Source organism: Ipomoea nil, unplaced genomic scaffold, assembly GCF_001879475.1.
Source record: "Ipomoea nil cultivar Tokyo-kokei standard unplaced genomic scaffold, Asagao_1.1 scaffold1043, whole genome shotgun sequence".
Classification (NCBI taxonomy): Eukaryota; Viridiplantae; Streptophyta; class Magnoliopsida; order Solanales; family Convolvulaceae; genus Ipomoea; species Ipomoea nil.
In genome coordinates, this window is record NW_017617471.1 from 12,875,079 (window position 1) to 12,895,173 (window position 20,095).

Consider the following 20,095-nt stretch of genomic DNA (forward strand, 5'->3'; position numbering starts at 1 on the left):
TGGCGAATGAATGATTAAGGTCTTGAAAACCTTTCTGGTATAAAGCATTTAAGATGAAAAAAAAAAATAAAAATTTAAAGAGCATTGGAACAAATCTTTGACAAGGAACAAAGGCAGAATTCTAATACAAAACTTAATCATAATATTATACAACTTTGTTTCAGCTTTGTATAATTAATTATGAAGGAGTCCACTTGTGATGATCTTCTTCTATAATGGAAACATATTAATTTACAGCATCCAATGATTGATTTGATTTTTCCCATAACACATGGGTTACTTCATTAAACTAAGACTTTAGCTACCACCAAATCTTAGACTAGGCCCCCGTGACCATATATAGCTTTTATAATCCATCACTTTTTTTTTTTTTTTTTTTTTTAATTTATAAATTTTTTACTCAGATACCATCTCATCATCTTCATATCTCACCATTTTTTTAATCTTCATTCAGAGTCAAGATACTTATGATTTTGAGATTAATAATTTCAATTTCAATCTCTATGGGACCCAATTAATGAGTTGCTTAAGATACGCTTATTATAAAATATTTAAATGTCTTTTATAAATTAAATAGTGCTTTTACATGTTTAAAAATTAAAGAGTATAAATTATATAACACTTTAATTTAAAAAAAAAAAATACACTTTAATTTAATTAAGTCAGTAATTCAGAGTTATACTATTATTACACACATTTTACTTCATATTATATATTGATTTTTTTTTTTTTTTTAAAACTTAGGTGATCCCAGTTTCGCCGAACTAATCCTAAGCTCACAAGACCCTACCACTAGAGCCATTGTGGAAGTAAATCACGGGTTCCACCAGTCAAATCCTAGTCTTCATGTGTGCACAAGGGATCCAATCCAAGCCTTCTAGAATCCTTGGACCTTTATCACATACATGCTTCCAGTACGATTCGAACCCCCACACTGTCGTCCCCAGTCATGACCTTTCCCATAAGATTCGAAACCCCACATTGTCATCTCCCGTCATTGTCTTTAAATAGGCGATAAATCAACTACAATAAGTCACGGGGAGAATCATATGGTTGATCATTGATTTTAGGGGTGATATACTTTTATTCTTTTTTTTTTTTATGAAGTAATTTACATCTTTTCAACGTTTTTTTGAATTTATGTTGACTTACATCACATGCTATAACTAATTCACATGCCAGGCAATTAACTTTAATTGGGTTATATGATATTTATGACTTATAATCTGATACATAATTGTATTTCATAGGCACATGAGATATTAGTTGATCAAAGTGTTTTGTTAAGTGGGGCTAAGTCTACGAAATATTTTGGACCACATCTATTGTTAAGTAAGATATGCTCAAGAATACTAAATATGTTTAACAATATGCCTGCCTCAATACCCTATGGCCTCCGTCAAATCTAGTAAGGAGTGAAATTTCACTGGTTAAGTTTGATTTTTTTTTTTTTTTAAAGTTAAAATAAAATATATCTTTTTTTTTTTTTAATTTGATAGTATCAAAGTAAAAGATATTTTCATGTTTTATTTGGTAATTCAATTGCATGGTGTGAAATGGCATGTTGAAAATAAAATATATAAAATAATAAAAATATAATATTACTATCAAATGAAACTGCAAATGAAATAATGCGCTCGGCGGCCGCGTGGACTGCGGGGCGCTCTTAATAACGTGCACCAACCACCAGGAGCAGTTTCACCGACTTGGTGGGATCTACACATCTGACAAAAATCAATGTCTTCTTGTAAAGACTTAAAATTATTCTCTCTCTCTCTCTCTCTCTCTCTCTCTTTTACATAGGATTACATTTTCTCAAAAACCACCCCAAAATCTCTATTAGGAATGCTCTAAGGAATCGTTTTGTTACCGTGATTTAACTCATCTACAATTACTATAGGACTAAGGTGTGGAAGCACGAGAACGAGAGATTTCGCCTTTACTACTTGAGATTAATCTCGATGAAGTTAAAATTCACACATACCGTATCAGTGCTAAACTTTCATGAACTTGAAATTAAGTGATTGGATCACAACATTGGACTTTGAGTTATGCAATAAGAATCATAAATTCACAAACAAAAATACTTTAAACAGAAATTTATCCTTTCTAAACTAATAAATGACAGATCACTATTGAAAATTCTGAAATTTCCGACCACCTGAAAGTGATCTTAAATCAAGTAGAAAACTTTGTTCCGACCACTTTTGGTATCCGGAAAAACTCTTGTTGCTATTTCCGACCACTTTTTGCTTTCAACTTAATTTAAGATCACTTTCAGGTGGTTGGAAATTCAATAATTTTCAGTAGTGGATCGAGCAATCGTTATACTGTGAACCATAATCCATATTATAAGGTGAACTATCGACATATATGCTCATTTTTATTGTTTTTACATGTTATTAGATTCATTATATTTTGATAGGTTCACTTTTAGTGTAATATATAAAAATAAAGCCCCTAAAACATTGATCTAGTAGATAAGAAGTTTCACCTAACACTTGTTTCCGTCCAACTGTAGGGTGGGGTTTAATTCATGCTACAAACATTGGAGTTTTTAGTTTAGGTTGGGCTCCTTATGTACAGAAGTGTAGAGTTTAGTGTTGAGTCTCGAAACTATATTAGATTGGTTCGATTTTACTTTTGGATTTGGATTTAGCTCATTGTGCACAAAAATATATAATTTGGTGTCGAGTCTCAAAGTTAAATTCACTCAATTTACCTACTCATGAGTCTTAAAAGACAGGTTCATGTGGTCCAGAATAAGCATTTATCTTACGATATGAAACATATATTACGGTATAATTTGACATGAACGAGTCTTAATTTTTTATAATTTCTCAAAAAAAATTGTTAAGGAAACCAAACATTAGGCATCTATGCCACTAATCACTAATGTAGTTTACAAATGTAGCCAAGCAAAAGGCTTATGAAAAGATGGGCCAGACCAAATTGGCCACATCAGACAGACAGAAAATGTGATGGGAAGACAAATAATTAAACGTGAGCTTGGTAATTGGATACACTTTTTGCGGTGTTTAGTAAATAATTGTTAACTGATAGCGGTTAGTTGATTGAATTAGTGATTTGACTAGTTGATAAGATTAGTTGATTGTAAATAAATATTTGGTAAATTAGTGTGTTAGTTGATAGCTGATTAATTTTATCAAAAAATTGATCAGACTTTGAGCACCTTTTTGAATTTTAACGTTATAGAGTAATAATAACTTGTTACAGAAAGCTAATTAATCAAATATTTATGTTGATTGTTTAACCAATTCAAACAGCTAATAATGGTCAAATAAATTAAAATTGACTAATAAGCTAACCATCTTTCTAAACTATACATTTATTTGTATTTTTTTAACTTAAAAATAGAAAATGAAAATCAGAGTAAACACAACTTTATGAATGGACCCTATTTGAAACACCTAAATTGGAAAATAGTTATTGGGTTTTAAGTAATATTACATTTTATTTTGCATGTCACGTTGGACTAATCAAGAAAAAAAAGTGAAACTATATTACATGTACCCGTATTTTATTCCCAGTTCCCTACTTCATGATATATTAATGAATTGTTGATTTTAGAAAGCTACACACTAAAATAAATTTAAATTTGATTTTTAAAAAATAACAATTTTAAATTTAAATTTTAAATTTAATTATAATTAACATATTAAAATTTTTTTTTAAAAAAAAACATGTCACTTGGTTTATTTAAGTACAAAAAATAACATTAACAAAATTTAATACACATGTATTTAAAACAAAATTTAAATATGTTAATAGGTGCTAATAGATTGAAAAGTTAAAATTATAATCATTTTTATTAATTTTTCTATCCATATAAAAAAAATTTAAATTAATTTGATTTTATTGTAATGTGTATGGAATTCTTGTTTTAAAACATATAAATAAAGTTTTTCACAAGATAGTCTTTAATTTGATTAATTTAAAAAATTGTAAAATAATACTAAATTGAATACATAATAAAGTGGAGTGACAATACTTTTGGGGGCGCAAATTATGCTCTGCAACCGTGTGCATCATATATGGTGCACACGGTTGCAAAAATGACGTCGCTTTGATTAAAAACGCGCGTCTCACTTTAAAAAAAAAAATCAGGTTAGATTCCTGGTAATAGCATTTTTTGTGCATAATTTGAAATATATATCCGCAAATTCATAACTATATATCCACAAATTCATAACTATATATCCACAGTGAATGAATAACACAAAATTCAGAATGAATGAACTAAATATCCACAATGAATGAACTAAATATCAATAAATTCATAACTATATATCCACAAATTCATAACTATATCCAAACTATATATCCACAATAATGTTGTTAAGGGGAATCGAAACTGTTTTTTTTTTTTTGTTTTTTTTTTTGTTTTTTTATAAATAGAACGCACGTTTTTAGTTAAAATGACGTCGTTTTGCAACCGTGTGCACCATGCATGGTGCGCATGGTAGCACAGCATAACTATCCTTTTGTGGGAGGTAAAGAGTTCAAATCTTGTTGAAGGTGTTCATCCCTAGCATAGGTACTTGTTTAATACAAGCGAAATAAAAGAATAAAAAAAAATCTAAATCTATTATTCAAGCACATAAATAGCCCATAATATATTGTCCACAGCTTAGTTGTAGTAGTAGTAGTCATTCCTACACCATGTCTAAATCTAAAAGCCCACCAACCATAAGCACCGCAAATTATGCCAGGGAATCGTGTTCACCGAGAATGGTGAACACAAGGCAAAACGACGTCGTTTTTAGGCAAAAAAAAAAAAAAAAAAAAAAAAAAAAATTAATTTCGCGGATGTGGAGTTAACGGCGCACGTTTGATCAAATTATGAATTTTCTGTTATGAGATTATGAATTTTATGAAAATCCATAATCTCATAACAGAAAATTCATAATCGCATAACAGAAAATTCATAATTTCACAACTGAAAATTCATAATCTCATGACAGAAAATTCATAATCTTATAACAGAAAATTCATAATCTCATGGTTCCAAAGTGAATGTGTAGGCATGGTTCCAAAGTGAATGTGCAGGCATGGATTCATAATTTATGAATGTCCGTGATTTCGGACGGGAATGTGTAGGCATGGTTCCAAAGTGAATGTGCAGGCATGAATTCATAATTTATGAATGTCCGAAATCTTTGTTCACCTCAAATTAAAGTGAAACCGCAAAATGTGAAAATAAAGAAGAAAAGTCACGCAATTAATTAAGAAAAAAAAAAAAAAAAAAGATAACGGTGTACTAACACCGTTGGAACCGTGTTCACCATGAATGGTGAACACGGTTCCATGGCATAACGTTTGTTATACCATATGCCATGATTTATATTGTATTGTGAATCATATTTTAAAAATGATGTGTCTGTGATTAATACATTCTGCGCCTGCAGTTAATATTTCTATACCTGTAAATATATTAAAGGCACTAATATGATATTCAATATACACATAAATTGTTAATTGTAGATACATAATATATTAACTGCAGACACATAACATGTTAATCAACATCTTATGTTAACATATTATGTACTTGTAGTTAACAATTTATGTGCATGTAATTATCATTTTACATGTCTGCAATTACCATGTGATGTGCCTCCAAATTGTTTATAGGTACAGAAACGGTTAACTGTAGATACAGAATGTATCAACTGTATGTACAGAATTTGAATATTATTTTTGGACCATGGTCCACAATGCAAGGTAGACCCTGATCCGTGGTATAATTTGTCCCATAAGCAAATTATCAGCAATTATACTGTGGACCGCGGTCCACAAAGCTTTATGGACCATAGTCCAAAAAGGCAGACACTATAATGTATCTAAACTGACATTGTCTCACGTATTATTTTTACTTCGTATTATATTATCAAATAGAACTGCAATTGAATTGAAATGAAACTGTAGTTGTGTTGAAATGAAACTGCAGTATATACAAAATGAAACTGAATAACAATTTCACATATTTGAGTGTATATTGTCCAGCGAAACTGTAGTTATATCAAAATGATACTGTAGTTGTGTTGAAATGAAACTGCAATGCATATTTGATGCTTGGACCACAATGCATTGTGGGCCGCGGTCCACAGTATAATTTGCCACAAATTATACTATGAACATAAAAAAGATTCCAAGCAGATATACCATGGTCCTAAACGAATATAAATTGTGCAGTTTTAGTATTGAAATTGTGAACTTCTAGAATATAAATTGTGTTTCTAAGTCAAAAAAAAAAAAAAAAAAAAAAAAAAAAAACATAACAGCTATAGAAGGAAATTTGTGAATACAATTCAGAGTCATCAAATCCTAATCTATTAATATTGTGTGACTGCAGTATTTCAAATGAACTTGTGAATACAAAACAAGGTAATCAATTACATATATGTTAACATTGTGTGTTCGTACTATACAAATTGTGAATTTTTAAAAGATAAATTGTGAACATTTAGACCCGAGTCTACCTTGAATCCACATTGCAAGGTGGACCCAAGTCCACAGAATAATTTGCGCAATCTAGGCAAGCGTTATACCCTGCACCACGGTGCACATAGCACTTTGCGCCCCGTGCCTCCCAAAACGACGTCATTTTGGTAAGTTATGTAGGGAGTTGACATGATTATGTGTATTTGTTTATACAATAATGTGCATTTGTTTATACAATTACGTACATTTTTTATACAATTATGTACATTTTTTTATACAATTATGTACATTCGAAACAGAAAATTTATGTGTATTATGTTAAAAGTTTATGTATATTATGTATTATGTTAGATTATGTGTATTATTTTTTTTTTTTTTTTAAAGTATGTGTATTTTGTTATACAATTATGTGTATTCTAGTATAAAATTATGTACATTTTTTAACATGAGATTTAAAAAAAAAAAAAGAAAAAATTAACCGCCAATACAGAATAGCGAAGTTTTTTTAAAAAAAAAAAAAATCTGAAACGGCGTCGTTTTGTATCAGGGCACACAATACAATGCGCCCCTGGTGCACGATATAAATTGCCCAATCTAGGATATTGGGCAAGTAAGTTGATAGAGCCATGGCTCTAGGCCCAATAAGAATTGGGCCAAGGAAAGAAAAAGAAGATGCACTACTAAGATTGAAATCTCTCACTTAGAAGGGCACAAGTATACCTTACTCCAGCTAGTCTACCATGTTTCTTGTGTAACTAAAAGCGGTAGCCAAGACTTTGTAGTCTAATAGCACCCGAGTTGGACTCTCATATGAGAGGTTGTAAGTTTGAACCTCAATGGAGGTGTTATTGACTTTTTGTGTTCAGTAGTTTGCGAAAGTAGTTATGAACAGATACTACATTGTAATAGAGTTAGTAGCATTAAAAAAAGCGGTAAAAATCAACTAAGGAGAGGGGTGTGGGGTGGCACCTTGTGGTGATGACAAGTGAATGAATGGAGTTGATTGAGGAATGACAACTACTCGTTTTATGGGTGAACATGGTTGATCGAGACATGACAATCACTCGTTTCAAAGGTTGCAGACAGACACTATAAATAGGGCCTCTTGGCCCTTTCTAACGGCAAATTATGTTGTGCATCCGTGTGCACCAATGCAAAAACGACATCGTTTTGACAAAAACGCGCGTCCACTTAAAAAAAAAAATCAATTTCGATTCCCGACTCAATGAACTAAAAATCCAGAATCAATGAACTAAAAATCCATAATGAATAAACTAAAAATCCATAAGGAATGAACTAAAAATCCATAATGAATGAACTAAATATCTAGCATGCATGAAAAAAAAATCAGTTTCGATTTCCGTCTAAATATTCAGAATCAATAAACTAAAAATCCAGAATCAATGAACAAAAAATCCAAAATCAATGAACAACATAATACTGTTGAGAGGAATCGAAACTGATTTTTTTTTTTAAGTGGGACGCGTGTTTTTAGTCAAAACGACGTCGTTTTTGTATCTGTATGTACCATGCATGGTGCACACAGATGCACAGCATAACGATCCCTTTCTAACATCATGTAATCACTAATAGGGTGCTTAGTCCATTGGTTTCGTTTCTATTTTCCCAACCACAATACTTGAGTTCATATCTCCAAGTAGCGTGTTTGGGCTTGATGTTCCGATTAATATTATTATTATTTTACATGTCTTATTTATATTTTTATACGGTCTTGTAAAATCGTCATAAATATATTTTATATTTTTGTTTATTATTAATTTAGTTCATTCAAAGAAAATTAAAAGTTTTAATCAAATCAATTAAACTAATAACTAATGTTTTTAATAAACTTAGACCCAATAACCAAATATTTTTTGAAAATCAATAACCAAATATTTGAATGCCACTTATTTAATCCATATATTTATTATCCTAATATGGTTACTTGGTTAGGCTTGGGAGAATAAAACAATCCTATATGTTTAGGGATTGGGGTAATATATTATCCTATTATATTATGATTTGATCTTGATGATACTAATGTTGCAGAAGGCACAAAGTGTTACTTGGGCGCTTGGAGGCACCTACCGCCTAGAATGTCTAAGCAATACGTAAGCACCTCCTAGGCTGTCGAGTAATTCGAGTATATCATCTCCACTTTTCCCACTCAAGGTTGTGAGTTCTTAGTCTAGTATAATCTCACAAACTAGTCAACTACATATGTTAGATGGTTAGTTAAATACATGACTGAAGGAATATTGAAGAAGAGCAACCAAGCAAGTTAAAAAAAAAACCACTCAACCGAATTTGACGCCAACTCAGCTTAGTTGGTTGCCAACTAGGCAAAGTTAAGTGCCGAATTAAACACCTAGTCGGTCAATTAGTCAGCCAGCTAACTAAAAACCACCTAGAGCTGGAATCGCCTTGGCCTAAAAGTACGTGCTTAGCCTAGAGCGATTTTTACAACACTAAACGATCCAAATCGAATGAGATGGATTATGAATTGTGCGTTCGGCATCTGAAAATAAAGCTGGCTCTTTAATTGTGCCATCAATATAACCAACTAAATCCAGCCCCACAAGTGTAGAATCAATATTATTTTGTATTTGGGAGAAGAATATTATTTTATATTTGGGAAGAATATTATTTTCTATTGCTTAGTTATGACTCATTAATACATGAATAGTATAGTTTGTTTTAATACCAAACCAACATAATTCTATTACTGGCCAAATTAAGTTGCTTAATAAGTAGATTTATTTAATTAGACTGTCATAGATGAACCTTGCCAAAGAACCCTTGGACTTTTGAGGCATTGGATTCTCGTACTTGAAACTAATTTCATTTAAAGAAATGACTTCTGTTAGATATATTGCTCTAGTAAGAACAAGGATAAAGAGAATAAAAACTGGATAGCACTTTCAAAGCATAAACTAGGTTCACTTTCCTAAATCCTTTACCAAAGTAACAGGATAAACATATAAAAACTTTTGAGATACAATAAAAATGTAACAATTGAATTTAGTTGCTTAACAAATTCAATCACGAGAGGATATTTGTCAATGTATGTTCTACAAAGAAGTACTAAAGACTTCAATTATAACAAGCTCAGCAAAATTATTAGGAAATGACCACCCGCAATGAATAGTCAAGAGTCAAGACTACAAAGAGGTAAGACAATCTAGGTTGTCTATAACTGACCGGCTTAAATAAAAAAAGGTAAAAAAAACCACTCTATAGTTAAACTTTTAACATTATGATTACCAAAATCAATAATCTAGCCAACTTGACTGAAGTTACTTCTAAATAATGATGGTAGTCCTATTCCAATCAAAAACATTTGTGTTAATGTAACGTTACATTTATGCATCAACAATGGGCATTAAAGCATGGTGGTAAGTTTTTTTTAAAAAAATGGTAGAATAATAACAGAGGTGTCGTCACACTACATGATAGTTGGAAAGCATGGGTAAGTTGTTAGTGATAATTATATTGGATGTGATATAAATATGCAATGGAAGTTACTACTTTCTTTACTCAAAACACATACACCATTCCTAATTTCCAGTGATTTAATGATAGATTGATGATAAACTATCTTTTTTTCCTAATTACTCCACAATCATGAAAGCTAGTACTAGGTTTTCACAAGTTGGGTGCAGAAAATAAGCCAAAGCTAACCCACTTAAGTAGTAAAAACAAACATACAATTCATAAAGCAAACCTCAAACTCCTAGTCTGCTATTCACAACCATGGGCGATGGCCACTGGCCCCACCAACTAACCTCCTCTTAACGTCGAGCTGCTCTGAGGAAGTTATCGAAGGGACTGGCCGGAGGTAGCCTAATGGCTAGCCATGGCTCTCTCGGCACCATTACACCCTGCTGGAGGGTTGAGTCTTCATCGATCGTCTGCACACAAGTTGTTTTTGTAAATGCCGCAAGAATTATCATGTTAATGTGAAAAGCAAAAGCCGTCAAATCCATTACTTTAATCAGAGGGATCAAAAGAGAAATTAACTCTAGATTTATGAAAATATGTTTGGAATCACGTTTCCCTGAAATACCACCCAGGGTGCGAATGATCAAGAAAGAACATTAAATCAACTTTTGGTTAGACAATGTGTGAGTTTGAGTTTACCTTTTTGGCAGTTAATAGTCCATTTCCAGGAATGGCTGGAAGCAATACATCAGCAGCAGCTTTAGTATAATGGTTTTCGTGAGCCAACCAATTGGAAAGCTTCTTTCGGGTGTCTGTGCCTAGAGTTTCGCACTGGCTAGCCATGGCACCATAGGGAAGCGGTGAAGTGGACACAAACGTTCCAGCTACTTGACCAGCTACCTCGAGAGCCTGAAAACAGCAGAATCATAAGGTCATGGGTTAGACTAGCTACTTGATTATATTCAATCGTGGTTTGGCAGTTGAGTGACCTTGGCCCAATCTATAGATTATAACATGGTATCAGAGCCTGGTTCGGTCCACTTTATGTTCAACCAGTTGCCTACCCGTGGTATAGGATTTGATCTTATTATAACAAATACAGCTTATCACGACTGGAAAAAATTGACACAACTGACTTTGACGCACAACAGAAAAAGTAAGAGATCGAACTCACTGATTCCAGAAGCTGCCCGATATTGACAATACGCGATGAGGAAGGCGATGGAGATGTTGGCATGAAACGGGTCATGTCAGTAACCGAGGATTCACTAATTTTATCATCCTCTGCAGATGAGTTTGTAAGAAAATCCTGCAGCAAGAGTAGCAAGGAAACTCACTAAAACAGTATTTTTCACTTTCTTCAAGCATTCTTGATCGACTTAATTACCCACAAATAGGCTAAAGAAACACATTCAAAAACATACCCCATCATACGAAGGAGACTCCCTGGAGTGTACGAGAACCTGGATATGATCCATGTCAACCATTGATTGTAGTCCGAACAAGAAAGTATCATCAGGAGTGAAGCCCTCTGACATCTCCTTAACTAGATCATCTGTCTCAAGCTAGGGTACGAATATTTAAAAAAAAAAAAACAAACAAACAAATCAGTTGCTACTCCTTATTTTGGGAGGGGGTGGGGTGGGGGGTTTATCAACTAAAAATGTACCTGAGTAATTCTAGACAAGCTTTCGACTAAAGTACTCTGTATAATTTCCAGGGATTGTAAGGATTTGTTTCGTAATTCAGAGAGGAACTTAGCGGCTGTTTGGTTATCAGAAGTAGAACCATATTCTCTCAAGTCTGCACGGGGCTTCATGTATACTTGATAGTCATCCCCAACACCCAAAAATGGATCAAGCTAATATGCACGTAATTGTAAAACACACAACAAATGAAATTAGTGACATAACTGAAAGGCGAAGAATAAAGTAAGAGTGACAAAGTAAACAAACGGGTATATAGATGGTTTTAAGAAAATTAAAACGAAATTGACAAAGTAAACAAACACTCACATTGCAGTCCCTTAATGGTTTAAGTAAAGTATTCAAGTCAGAAACTTGACACATTTTTGCCACAAACGACAACATTGCAGTTGATGATACAAGAAGCAATCTCTGATACGCTGGAGACATGGACTCTGCAAAAAGGCGGGACCATATTTACTGCATATGACCATTTACGACATCAATATTGGTTCACTAGTAACATCAGACTCTCATACCATTAGGCTCTAATGCAATCTTCAGCAGTGATAAGGGAAGCTGGAAAAAGCGGACCACAAGATTATTTTCCGTATTCTGCAACAAGATCGGGAAACCATGAGATAATATCAATAATTGTGCATACATAGTGAATGCTCCATGGGAAAAAAGACAAAACATACAATAACTGTTTATAGTTGTCATCTAGGTGTTGATTCTCTCTCTATGGATTTTTAAATGGTTTGAAATTTCTTGGCTTTGTCCACTCTCCTATACCACCACCATCCAAGAAATGATTGAAAGAAGCATTCAGTGAAGCAAGCATCAAATCCCACCACACATTTCTCTTATTCATTTCCAAGATGATTTGGCCTCACAAATAACAAGATCTAAAATTAAATTTTATATATATATATATATATATATAACGTTTGAGATCAATGGCTTAGATTTCGCCAACTGTGCAACGGGAACTGTGCAAGTAGTGCACAGTTGCCGTGCACAGTTGCGAAATTGCACAGTTGGTCAAATCTAAGCCATTAATCTCAAGTATTCAATGGCCCAGATCTGTCCACACCGACTCATATAACAGGGTGGACTCACGGGAACACTGGCCTATATATATATATATAAACAACAACCAGCCAAACTATAAAAATCAAGTATCTAAATCCTTACCCTAAGCCGCAGGGAAATGAGTGTGAGGCAGAAAGATTGGGTTATAGCTTCAACATTTGCAGGCAAGTTATCTGACAAGTTAGCTTGTACCCAGAAGGCAGATAGCAACTGGGTAATCTGATCCTCATTGAGCTTCAAAGTCGATGGATCCTGTACAAAGGGGTGCAAATAAAACCACGTAAATGTCTTTCTAGAAAGGCAAGGACACGCAACTAATATCGTATGCAAATGAACAGAGGCTTCAATGATAGCAGAATAACCATACTTACTGTGTCAGTTAAGCTAGCCGATGCAACTGTCCGGTCAATGATAGAATTCAGTTTGTGAAAATTCGGGGAATTCCTTTGGGCCCGCCCCTGCTTCCTTTCCTCCTCAATGTTGTCCTCCTTTGTGGCATCTTTTTCTCTACGTAGCTTGTCTAGTAGAGCTGTAATCGAGGAAAACGTAGAAGCGCCACTCGAATTCCATCGCCTTGTATGACTAGGAGCATCATGTCTCATATAGTTGGAAGATGTTACAAGTAAAACGGAAAAGATATGGTGCCCTCCAATACGTATTTCAACATCGGGGTGAAGCATCACTCTTAGAAGCTGAATAAAAAGTTCATCTGGGAACACCTATTTTAAGACAAATCACAAGAAAAATTAAGAAGTCGAAAATTATTTGGTTTATCAAGTATGACTCAGATTAAGTTCACAAATCATTTTTTTATGGTCTTACCTGCTGAGAATTTGAAGACAAGGATGCTATTGAGATTGTGTGTGCAAGAATGATCAAGGACCCCATTGTTGCTCGGGCAACTACTTTATGAGATGGAAGCTTCTCCAATGTCATTGCCATCATATCAAACAATGGCCGCGCATCTAAAATCTATCAAAAATACAAGCATTAATAATAAGATAAACTCCCAATGAAAAGAATTTATTAATGTGATAGTAGTTACTAGTTACCCCTTTGGCAGTTTCAAGTAAGCATTCTTGGATGGAGGTTTGAAGTGTAAGATTTAAGTTTATCTCCTCCCCAGCCAAATCAACCGTTGCTTGAAGGCTTTTACGCAAATGTCGGCACAAGTCACTGACAAAACCAATATCTGAAAATCCACCTCCCGATCGAATTTGACGAGCCAACGCAGTAGCAGTTTGGATGACAAATGACTTAATTTGAGAATCGCATGCCACATTTTTGTGGTCTAAATGTCTAACCACACCTGTTAGAATCAACTGGTGATTCCCTGAAATCAGAAAACAAGCATTTGTATGAATTTGGCATGTTAGAAGCCAAAATAATTTCATGATGAATGATCCAGCCTCCAAGAAACAACATTTGAAAACCGGTGCATTGGGAAATATGATGAGAAATATGGATATTTATATTTTAGGTGCAAGTGACCTGAACTTTCCACAAAGTATGACAAATCAGACAGAACCACAAATGCCAATCCATGCCGGGGAACCCAGTGTTTGTTGTTATCAAAGTGGATGAACATAGGATCTAAAACTCGGCGCATTGTTGAACTCTCCTTTGCCAGATCAGCCATCCTCTGAATACATATATGAGCCCATATTTTTGGCATCTCAATCTCTTCGCTGTAGTCAAAACGTATGAAAGAAAATTCATTTCGTAAAAAGAGAAGTAGAGAATATTTTTAAATTGGATATAAATGCGAATTCCCTTCAAAGAGAGACCAACCTAGTTAATAGAGAGATATCCTTCTTATCTGGCCGCTTTCTAATGAGATAGCCAGGTCTATTTTCATTCCCAACATCTCTTCCTTCAGATCTAATAACTTCATCCACCCAATTATGGTGCGCTTCCCCTCTTTCATCATCTTCATTATGGGCATCTGGCTCATAGTTATCTAAAGTAACATGTACAATCTGCAATAGTTCATAAAAAATTTTCAATGCAAAAAGTCTCCATAAACTTGAATTGCAAAATCTTTAGCTAAAATTATTGATTACACATTCTGGACTGGCTATATAAAAAGAGGGGATGGGGAGGGGGGGTGGGAAAAGAAGTATTAATATCACTTTAGATCATTGAGGGAAATTCTGAAAAATTTTTATGGCCAATCAAGAATCAATATTATGTCTGATCAAATAAATTTAACTATACTTGTTAATGAATTGACATATACACACATGCATACACAACATGAGAGAGTGCCCTAACCTCATCAAAATCGGCAAAGATATGAGAGAACTCAGCCATGAACCATACCTGCAAGGTGAAATCATGGGTTCTGTCAGTTAATTGTTTAATTGAAAAAAAAAAAAAAAAAAAAAATATATATATATATATATATATATATAAGGAAACATGGTTAAATATAATGGATAAGGAAACAAATAGGAGGACTAAATCAGCATGTAAGAAATGTAAACTCAGAAGTAGAACACCACAACCATGGCTGAAAGGCACCGCAAACTTGATGCCCTCAAGCAGCGCTTTTGATCTTCTTCACCAGTCTCCCGAGCTAGTGAACATACTTTCTGGACCAAGTTTTCTATATTGTATGTGTATGTTCCATCAACCTGTTCATCATTCATATAAAAATAGTCAGTCAAAAATAAGTAATTCTACACAATGTGACAGGGAAGAAGAGAAAGAACAACATTCAACAAATATGTTCGCATTTGGCTGATCAATATCATAAAACACTTCCACTATTTGAAACAAATGCCATTATTTGCTGCAAAGTGATCAAACTAATTGGACACAAACATCTCATCTTGGTTTCTAGCAATATGCATTAAACTATTAGGTCTCTGACACCAGTGGAATTGTGACAATAAGATTTAGAGCAAAAGCAGATTTTTATTCAAGTTGATAGCCATAATATGGCTTACCGTGATTTTACTCATTTCCCCATAAATCATACTGTATCAAATTGATGGAATAAAATTTGAGCACCATATCAGGACCAACACATGTTCCATGGTGAATTCTAACAATCTAACATGCAAACAATTTCTTATATTCCACATAGAAACATATCAATCTTAAAGATGGAGTGCATCATGTTTTGAACATTTATGATATACAGATTAATTTTCCACACAGTAACTTTTCAGTTAAAATTTATCTGTCCTGATTAACACAATGCTCAAGCAATTTGAAGACGGAGTGCATGCACACAAATCACCTGACTGTAGATAAACTTAGTAAAGGTCAGACAACCGATAGTCTTGACAGCATCAGTCTTTGCACAATCCAGCATTTCAACAACAACATTCAACAGATTAACAGCAAAACATGCCCTGAAATTGACATTCAAAAATCTTATTTGTAGGAAGAGAATATCTACTCAATATGTTTCTTAGTTTACTTTATTATACAAGGCTATTAGAAAACCAGCTATATGATAATGTCCCAGCATCATAAGTAACTTAAGTATAAAGCATTACACCAAGAACTGGGAATACATTTCTAATAATATGGGGCTCAAGTGATCCCAATGGAGTGTTTTAACTTAGAAAAGGCAGTAAAAGAAGCATCTGGCTTGTCAAATTGTTATGTTCTCCCGTCACGGGCAAGAAAACATAAGGAAAAATGAAGAAAGAATAATAGTTGGAAAAGAAAAGAAAATACTGGGTTTGCTTGAAACCCAAAACTCCTTAGACCCTTTTTCAGGATTAAATTTCTGCTTCCCTTTCATTGAAATTGGTTCCCTTTTCATAGGGTAAAATAAAACTTATAAAATGGCTAAATAAGCTAAGTATCTGTTGAAATCTTCCAATTTACTTCTAAATAATTAAACTACCTAAATTAATTCGAAGACTAAGAAGAATAAGTTAAATAACTAATTAGTAATTTCTAAATAATGCATATAAAAGATCTTGACTTGCATCTGAATATTTGTGATACACAAGATCTTTCATATGCATTACTCTCTGATATATATATATATATATATATATATAATATATATATATATAAAAGGAAAAGTTGATAGAAGTCCTATAACTTACATTTGCTCCTTACACATGCAAAGCAACTCATTGTAAACCTCTGCAATAACATTGACCAATTTGGTGTGTCCACTACGCAGCTCTTTGTAGCATCTCTCTTCAAGACACTTTGCAATCTGATAAATGTTCCAAAAACTAACAATATGAACAAAAAAGACACTGATAGTGCATAATTACAAGTAACCATCAACTTCTAAATTTCCTTAAATAGAGACAAGTCCATGGACCCAGCTATGATAAAGCTAGTACCTTTGGGATACGGAAGGGGTTTTTCGCAGCATATTCACATAATTTCATAATTTTCCTTCCATTTGCAGAGCCATCCTGCATTCAGTTAGAAATGTTAAATTGAATATACTATCAACTATGCATAATATACAAACAGATCATTGAAGCAACTGAGATTTTGAGGGAATCAACAACATTAAAGAGAAAAAATCAATCTGTCTTTATCCTTTATGACACTTCAACTTCTTTTTAGTTTTTAAACAACTACTTCAGTTTTGTTTATAGAGTAAACAAAATCAATTGTTAAATTTCCATTAGATTGTTGTGTAGGGGGGAGTGTGAGGAGCTAATTTCAATATTGCTCAAGTGACAGGTGATTACATAAACTATAATTTCCAAACTCATAACCTAGTTGTACTCAAATGAGCCATCAACAAATATAGGCTAGTAGGCTATGTTAAACAAAAACATTAGCTCAATGCATCCAATTAATGTTTAGCAAATAATTTAAAGAATCAACCCAAGGCATTAACACATAACAAATCAACTGTGCTCAAGAAAATCAACATAGTATACACTCACTGGGGACTTGGGGAAAATGTCAGCCAGCAACTTCTTGTATCGCTTAACAGGTTGTCGAGATCGGGACCTCAAAGCTGGGCAGCATATGCACATGCTCTCACATGCAGGGAATAACTTACGTGAAAGTAACCCCATTTTCCTTCATATTTCAGTAGCCAAGCAAAAATTGTGAGCACTATCAGATGTATAATTCAAGAACCAAAACTGCTATACCAGTGTGCAAAATTTTGAATGTTGTGAATACATTTAAGGAATTAAAGTAAAACTCAACGGAGAAACTAAAGTGCAACTCAAAACACACAAAAAATTTTAAAAAAAAAAATTTTAAAAAATCAATTTCCAAGCACAAAACATTTGACTAGTTTAAGTGTAATGAATGCTCAGTTCACACATACTGAATGCTATAACACTAAATATTTATTCAAGATTTGTATATGAGGCGGTAGTTGTCAAACTGTACTGCCAAAAAAGGAAATGGCAATAAAAATGGATAATTTTCATCAAATGAATGCATTGGTTTATTTTACCCCAACTATATTGGCAGCCTAATCCCTATTTAGTAATTTGGAGTACAAAGCAGCACCATATATAAGGTGCTGTAGAAACTCCCAATTATTCTAACTCAACTCAATAATCATGAAACATGCAATTAGAATGTGATGAACATTCCATTCGTGCACAATCAATGTCTCTCTAAGCTCACCAAGCTAAGTAAGTTCTTAAGATGGGTTTTTTTTTTCCCTCTTTTTAGCTCAAAAATTTTCAAACAAACACGGTACTTACTCTGAATTCTTACTTTCTAAACTACCACTAATCTAACAAAGCTAAATCAAAACAAACGTCCTTAAACACAGAGGGGAAAAAAGGGAGCAGCTGAAAACTGTCAGGTGAAAGATCAAGAAGCTAAGCATGAATCTACAGTAACAAATGCATAAAATTAGCTGCGGAACTTCCAAATGAGATGCCCAGATTCAAGGAGAAACAAAGAAGAGAGCTTCATTCTGCAAAAATTAAACTAATCCCACAAAAAATTTAAAAAATAAAGGGATTTACCCTTGCAGAGATAGATCTGGGGAGCTAGAACTCCCACAGAAACGGCTCAATCCTCCGAGAAGAAGTGTTCAAGTTTGAGAAAACTAAGAAACGACAGTGGAAGGAGTGAAAAACAATCTGAAAATGGGAAGAGAGAGAAAGGGTGGTCGTGGAATTTGAGAAAGGAAGGAAGAAATTTGAGTGCATTGAGGAAAGGAGATCACGTGATTGTCAGGTCAGTCCTTGCATACTTGCATTAAAGAGAGGGTTGCTCTTGTCTTTTTCTCTCACAAATTTCAAACACTAAATTACTAAGCGAGTTTTATAAATTTCCTCTCAAATTTTACTCCTTAAATTTTACTCTCTGATATGACAGACACTAATAAGTTTTTTTTTTTTATGTGGTCTCAATTCAAATGTCTACATCAAAGTTTTATATACAAGAGTACAAGTTAGGAGTATAAAATGAGAGTACATATAATATTTTCCTTACTAAGCAATCCTTGAACAGTTTGACGAGTGGTAAATCATGGTGACTTAATTTTAAATTTTTTTGTAATAAATTTTATTTTTGTGACCAATTAAACTACCTATACAAATTGTATACATAACATCTGAACACAAGACGTTTGACAGTAAATCATGATTTAAAATTCTCTCATGTTGAAAAGGTTATCTAACGGTATTAAAACTATATTTTTGACATTTTAAATAAATAGTAAAATACTTATTATAAATTTAACGATGAAAAATAAATTAAATCAAAGTTGATAATTAAACATTGAGTTAATTTCATTTTTTGTCTTAGATTTATAGGTGGCAGTTTACTTTTAGTCTTTTTTATTAAAACATTCATTTTTTTTATCATAGTATTATTGTGACATGACTAATTTTGGTCCTCTATCAATAAAATCGTTAAAATTTCGTTAAATAGAAGGACATTTGATCTTTTTAATACAAAGTGCGTTGACCTGTTATATATTTTATGTTTATTTTTTGAAATAATGCTCTTGTATTTAATACAATTTTAATAATTTTGTTGATAGAGGGTCAAAATTAATTATGTCACAGTAATACTATGACCAAAAAAGAATGTTCTAATAAAATATAACTAAAAGTTAACTGTTATTTATAAATTTAAAATTAAAAATGAAATTAACTCATTGAACATTTTTAACGTAATAATTAAGAGAGTGAAGAGTAAAATTTACTCTTCTCCTTCTTTAATCATCGCCGCATTAAAATTTGGCTTTTTGTCGAAGGCATTAAAATTTTAAAGATTTAATTAATAAATAGGGAGCATTTAGGAATGAGAAGGATTGAACCTTGTTTCAGAATTCAGACCAACAAAAAATAGTTGTCGTCCTTAACTACTTTAATAATAATGATCTATAGCTTTCTGCCTTTGCATGTTATAGTAACCTTTTTATGCCTTAGACTTTTTAAAAACTGTCTCCACATGCAACTGTTTTTTTTTTTGAAATTATCGATTCT

General features: G+C 33.0%; 1 protein-coding gene across 1 annotated transcript; it reads right to left on the reverse strand.

The window, feature by feature from the left end:
• Nucleotides 1-9,969: 9,969 nt before the first annotated feature.
• Nucleotides 9,970-18,825, reverse strand: LOC109182121 (protein EFR3 homolog B). Its single transcript, XM_019332178.1, has 21 exons — nucleotides 18,623-18,825; nucleotides 17,570-17,708; nucleotides 17,009-17,083; nucleotides 16,760-16,875; nucleotides 15,934-16,048; nucleotides 15,194-15,322; nucleotides 14,961-15,008; nucleotides 14,478-14,665; nucleotides 14,178-14,374; nucleotides 13,739-14,019; nucleotides 13,509-13,658; nucleotides 13,058-13,405; nucleotides 12,789-12,938; nucleotides 12,131-12,206; nucleotides 11,922-12,046; nucleotides 11,576-11,767; nucleotides 11,331-11,471; nucleotides 11,081-11,215; nucleotides 10,606-10,815; nucleotides 10,251-10,376; nucleotides 9,970-10,217 (listed from the first exon to the last, which is right to left on the reverse strand). The coding sequence occupies exons 2-20, from the start codon at nucleotides 17,702-17,704 to the stop codon at nucleotides 10,257-10,259; spliced, it is 2,931 nt and encodes a 976-aa protein (XP_019187723.1). The 5' UTR covers nucleotides 17,705-17,708; nucleotides 18,623-18,825; the 3' UTR covers nucleotides 9,970-10,217; nucleotides 10,251-10,256.
• Between the last annotated feature and the right edge of the window lie 1,270 nt (nucleotides 18,826-20,095).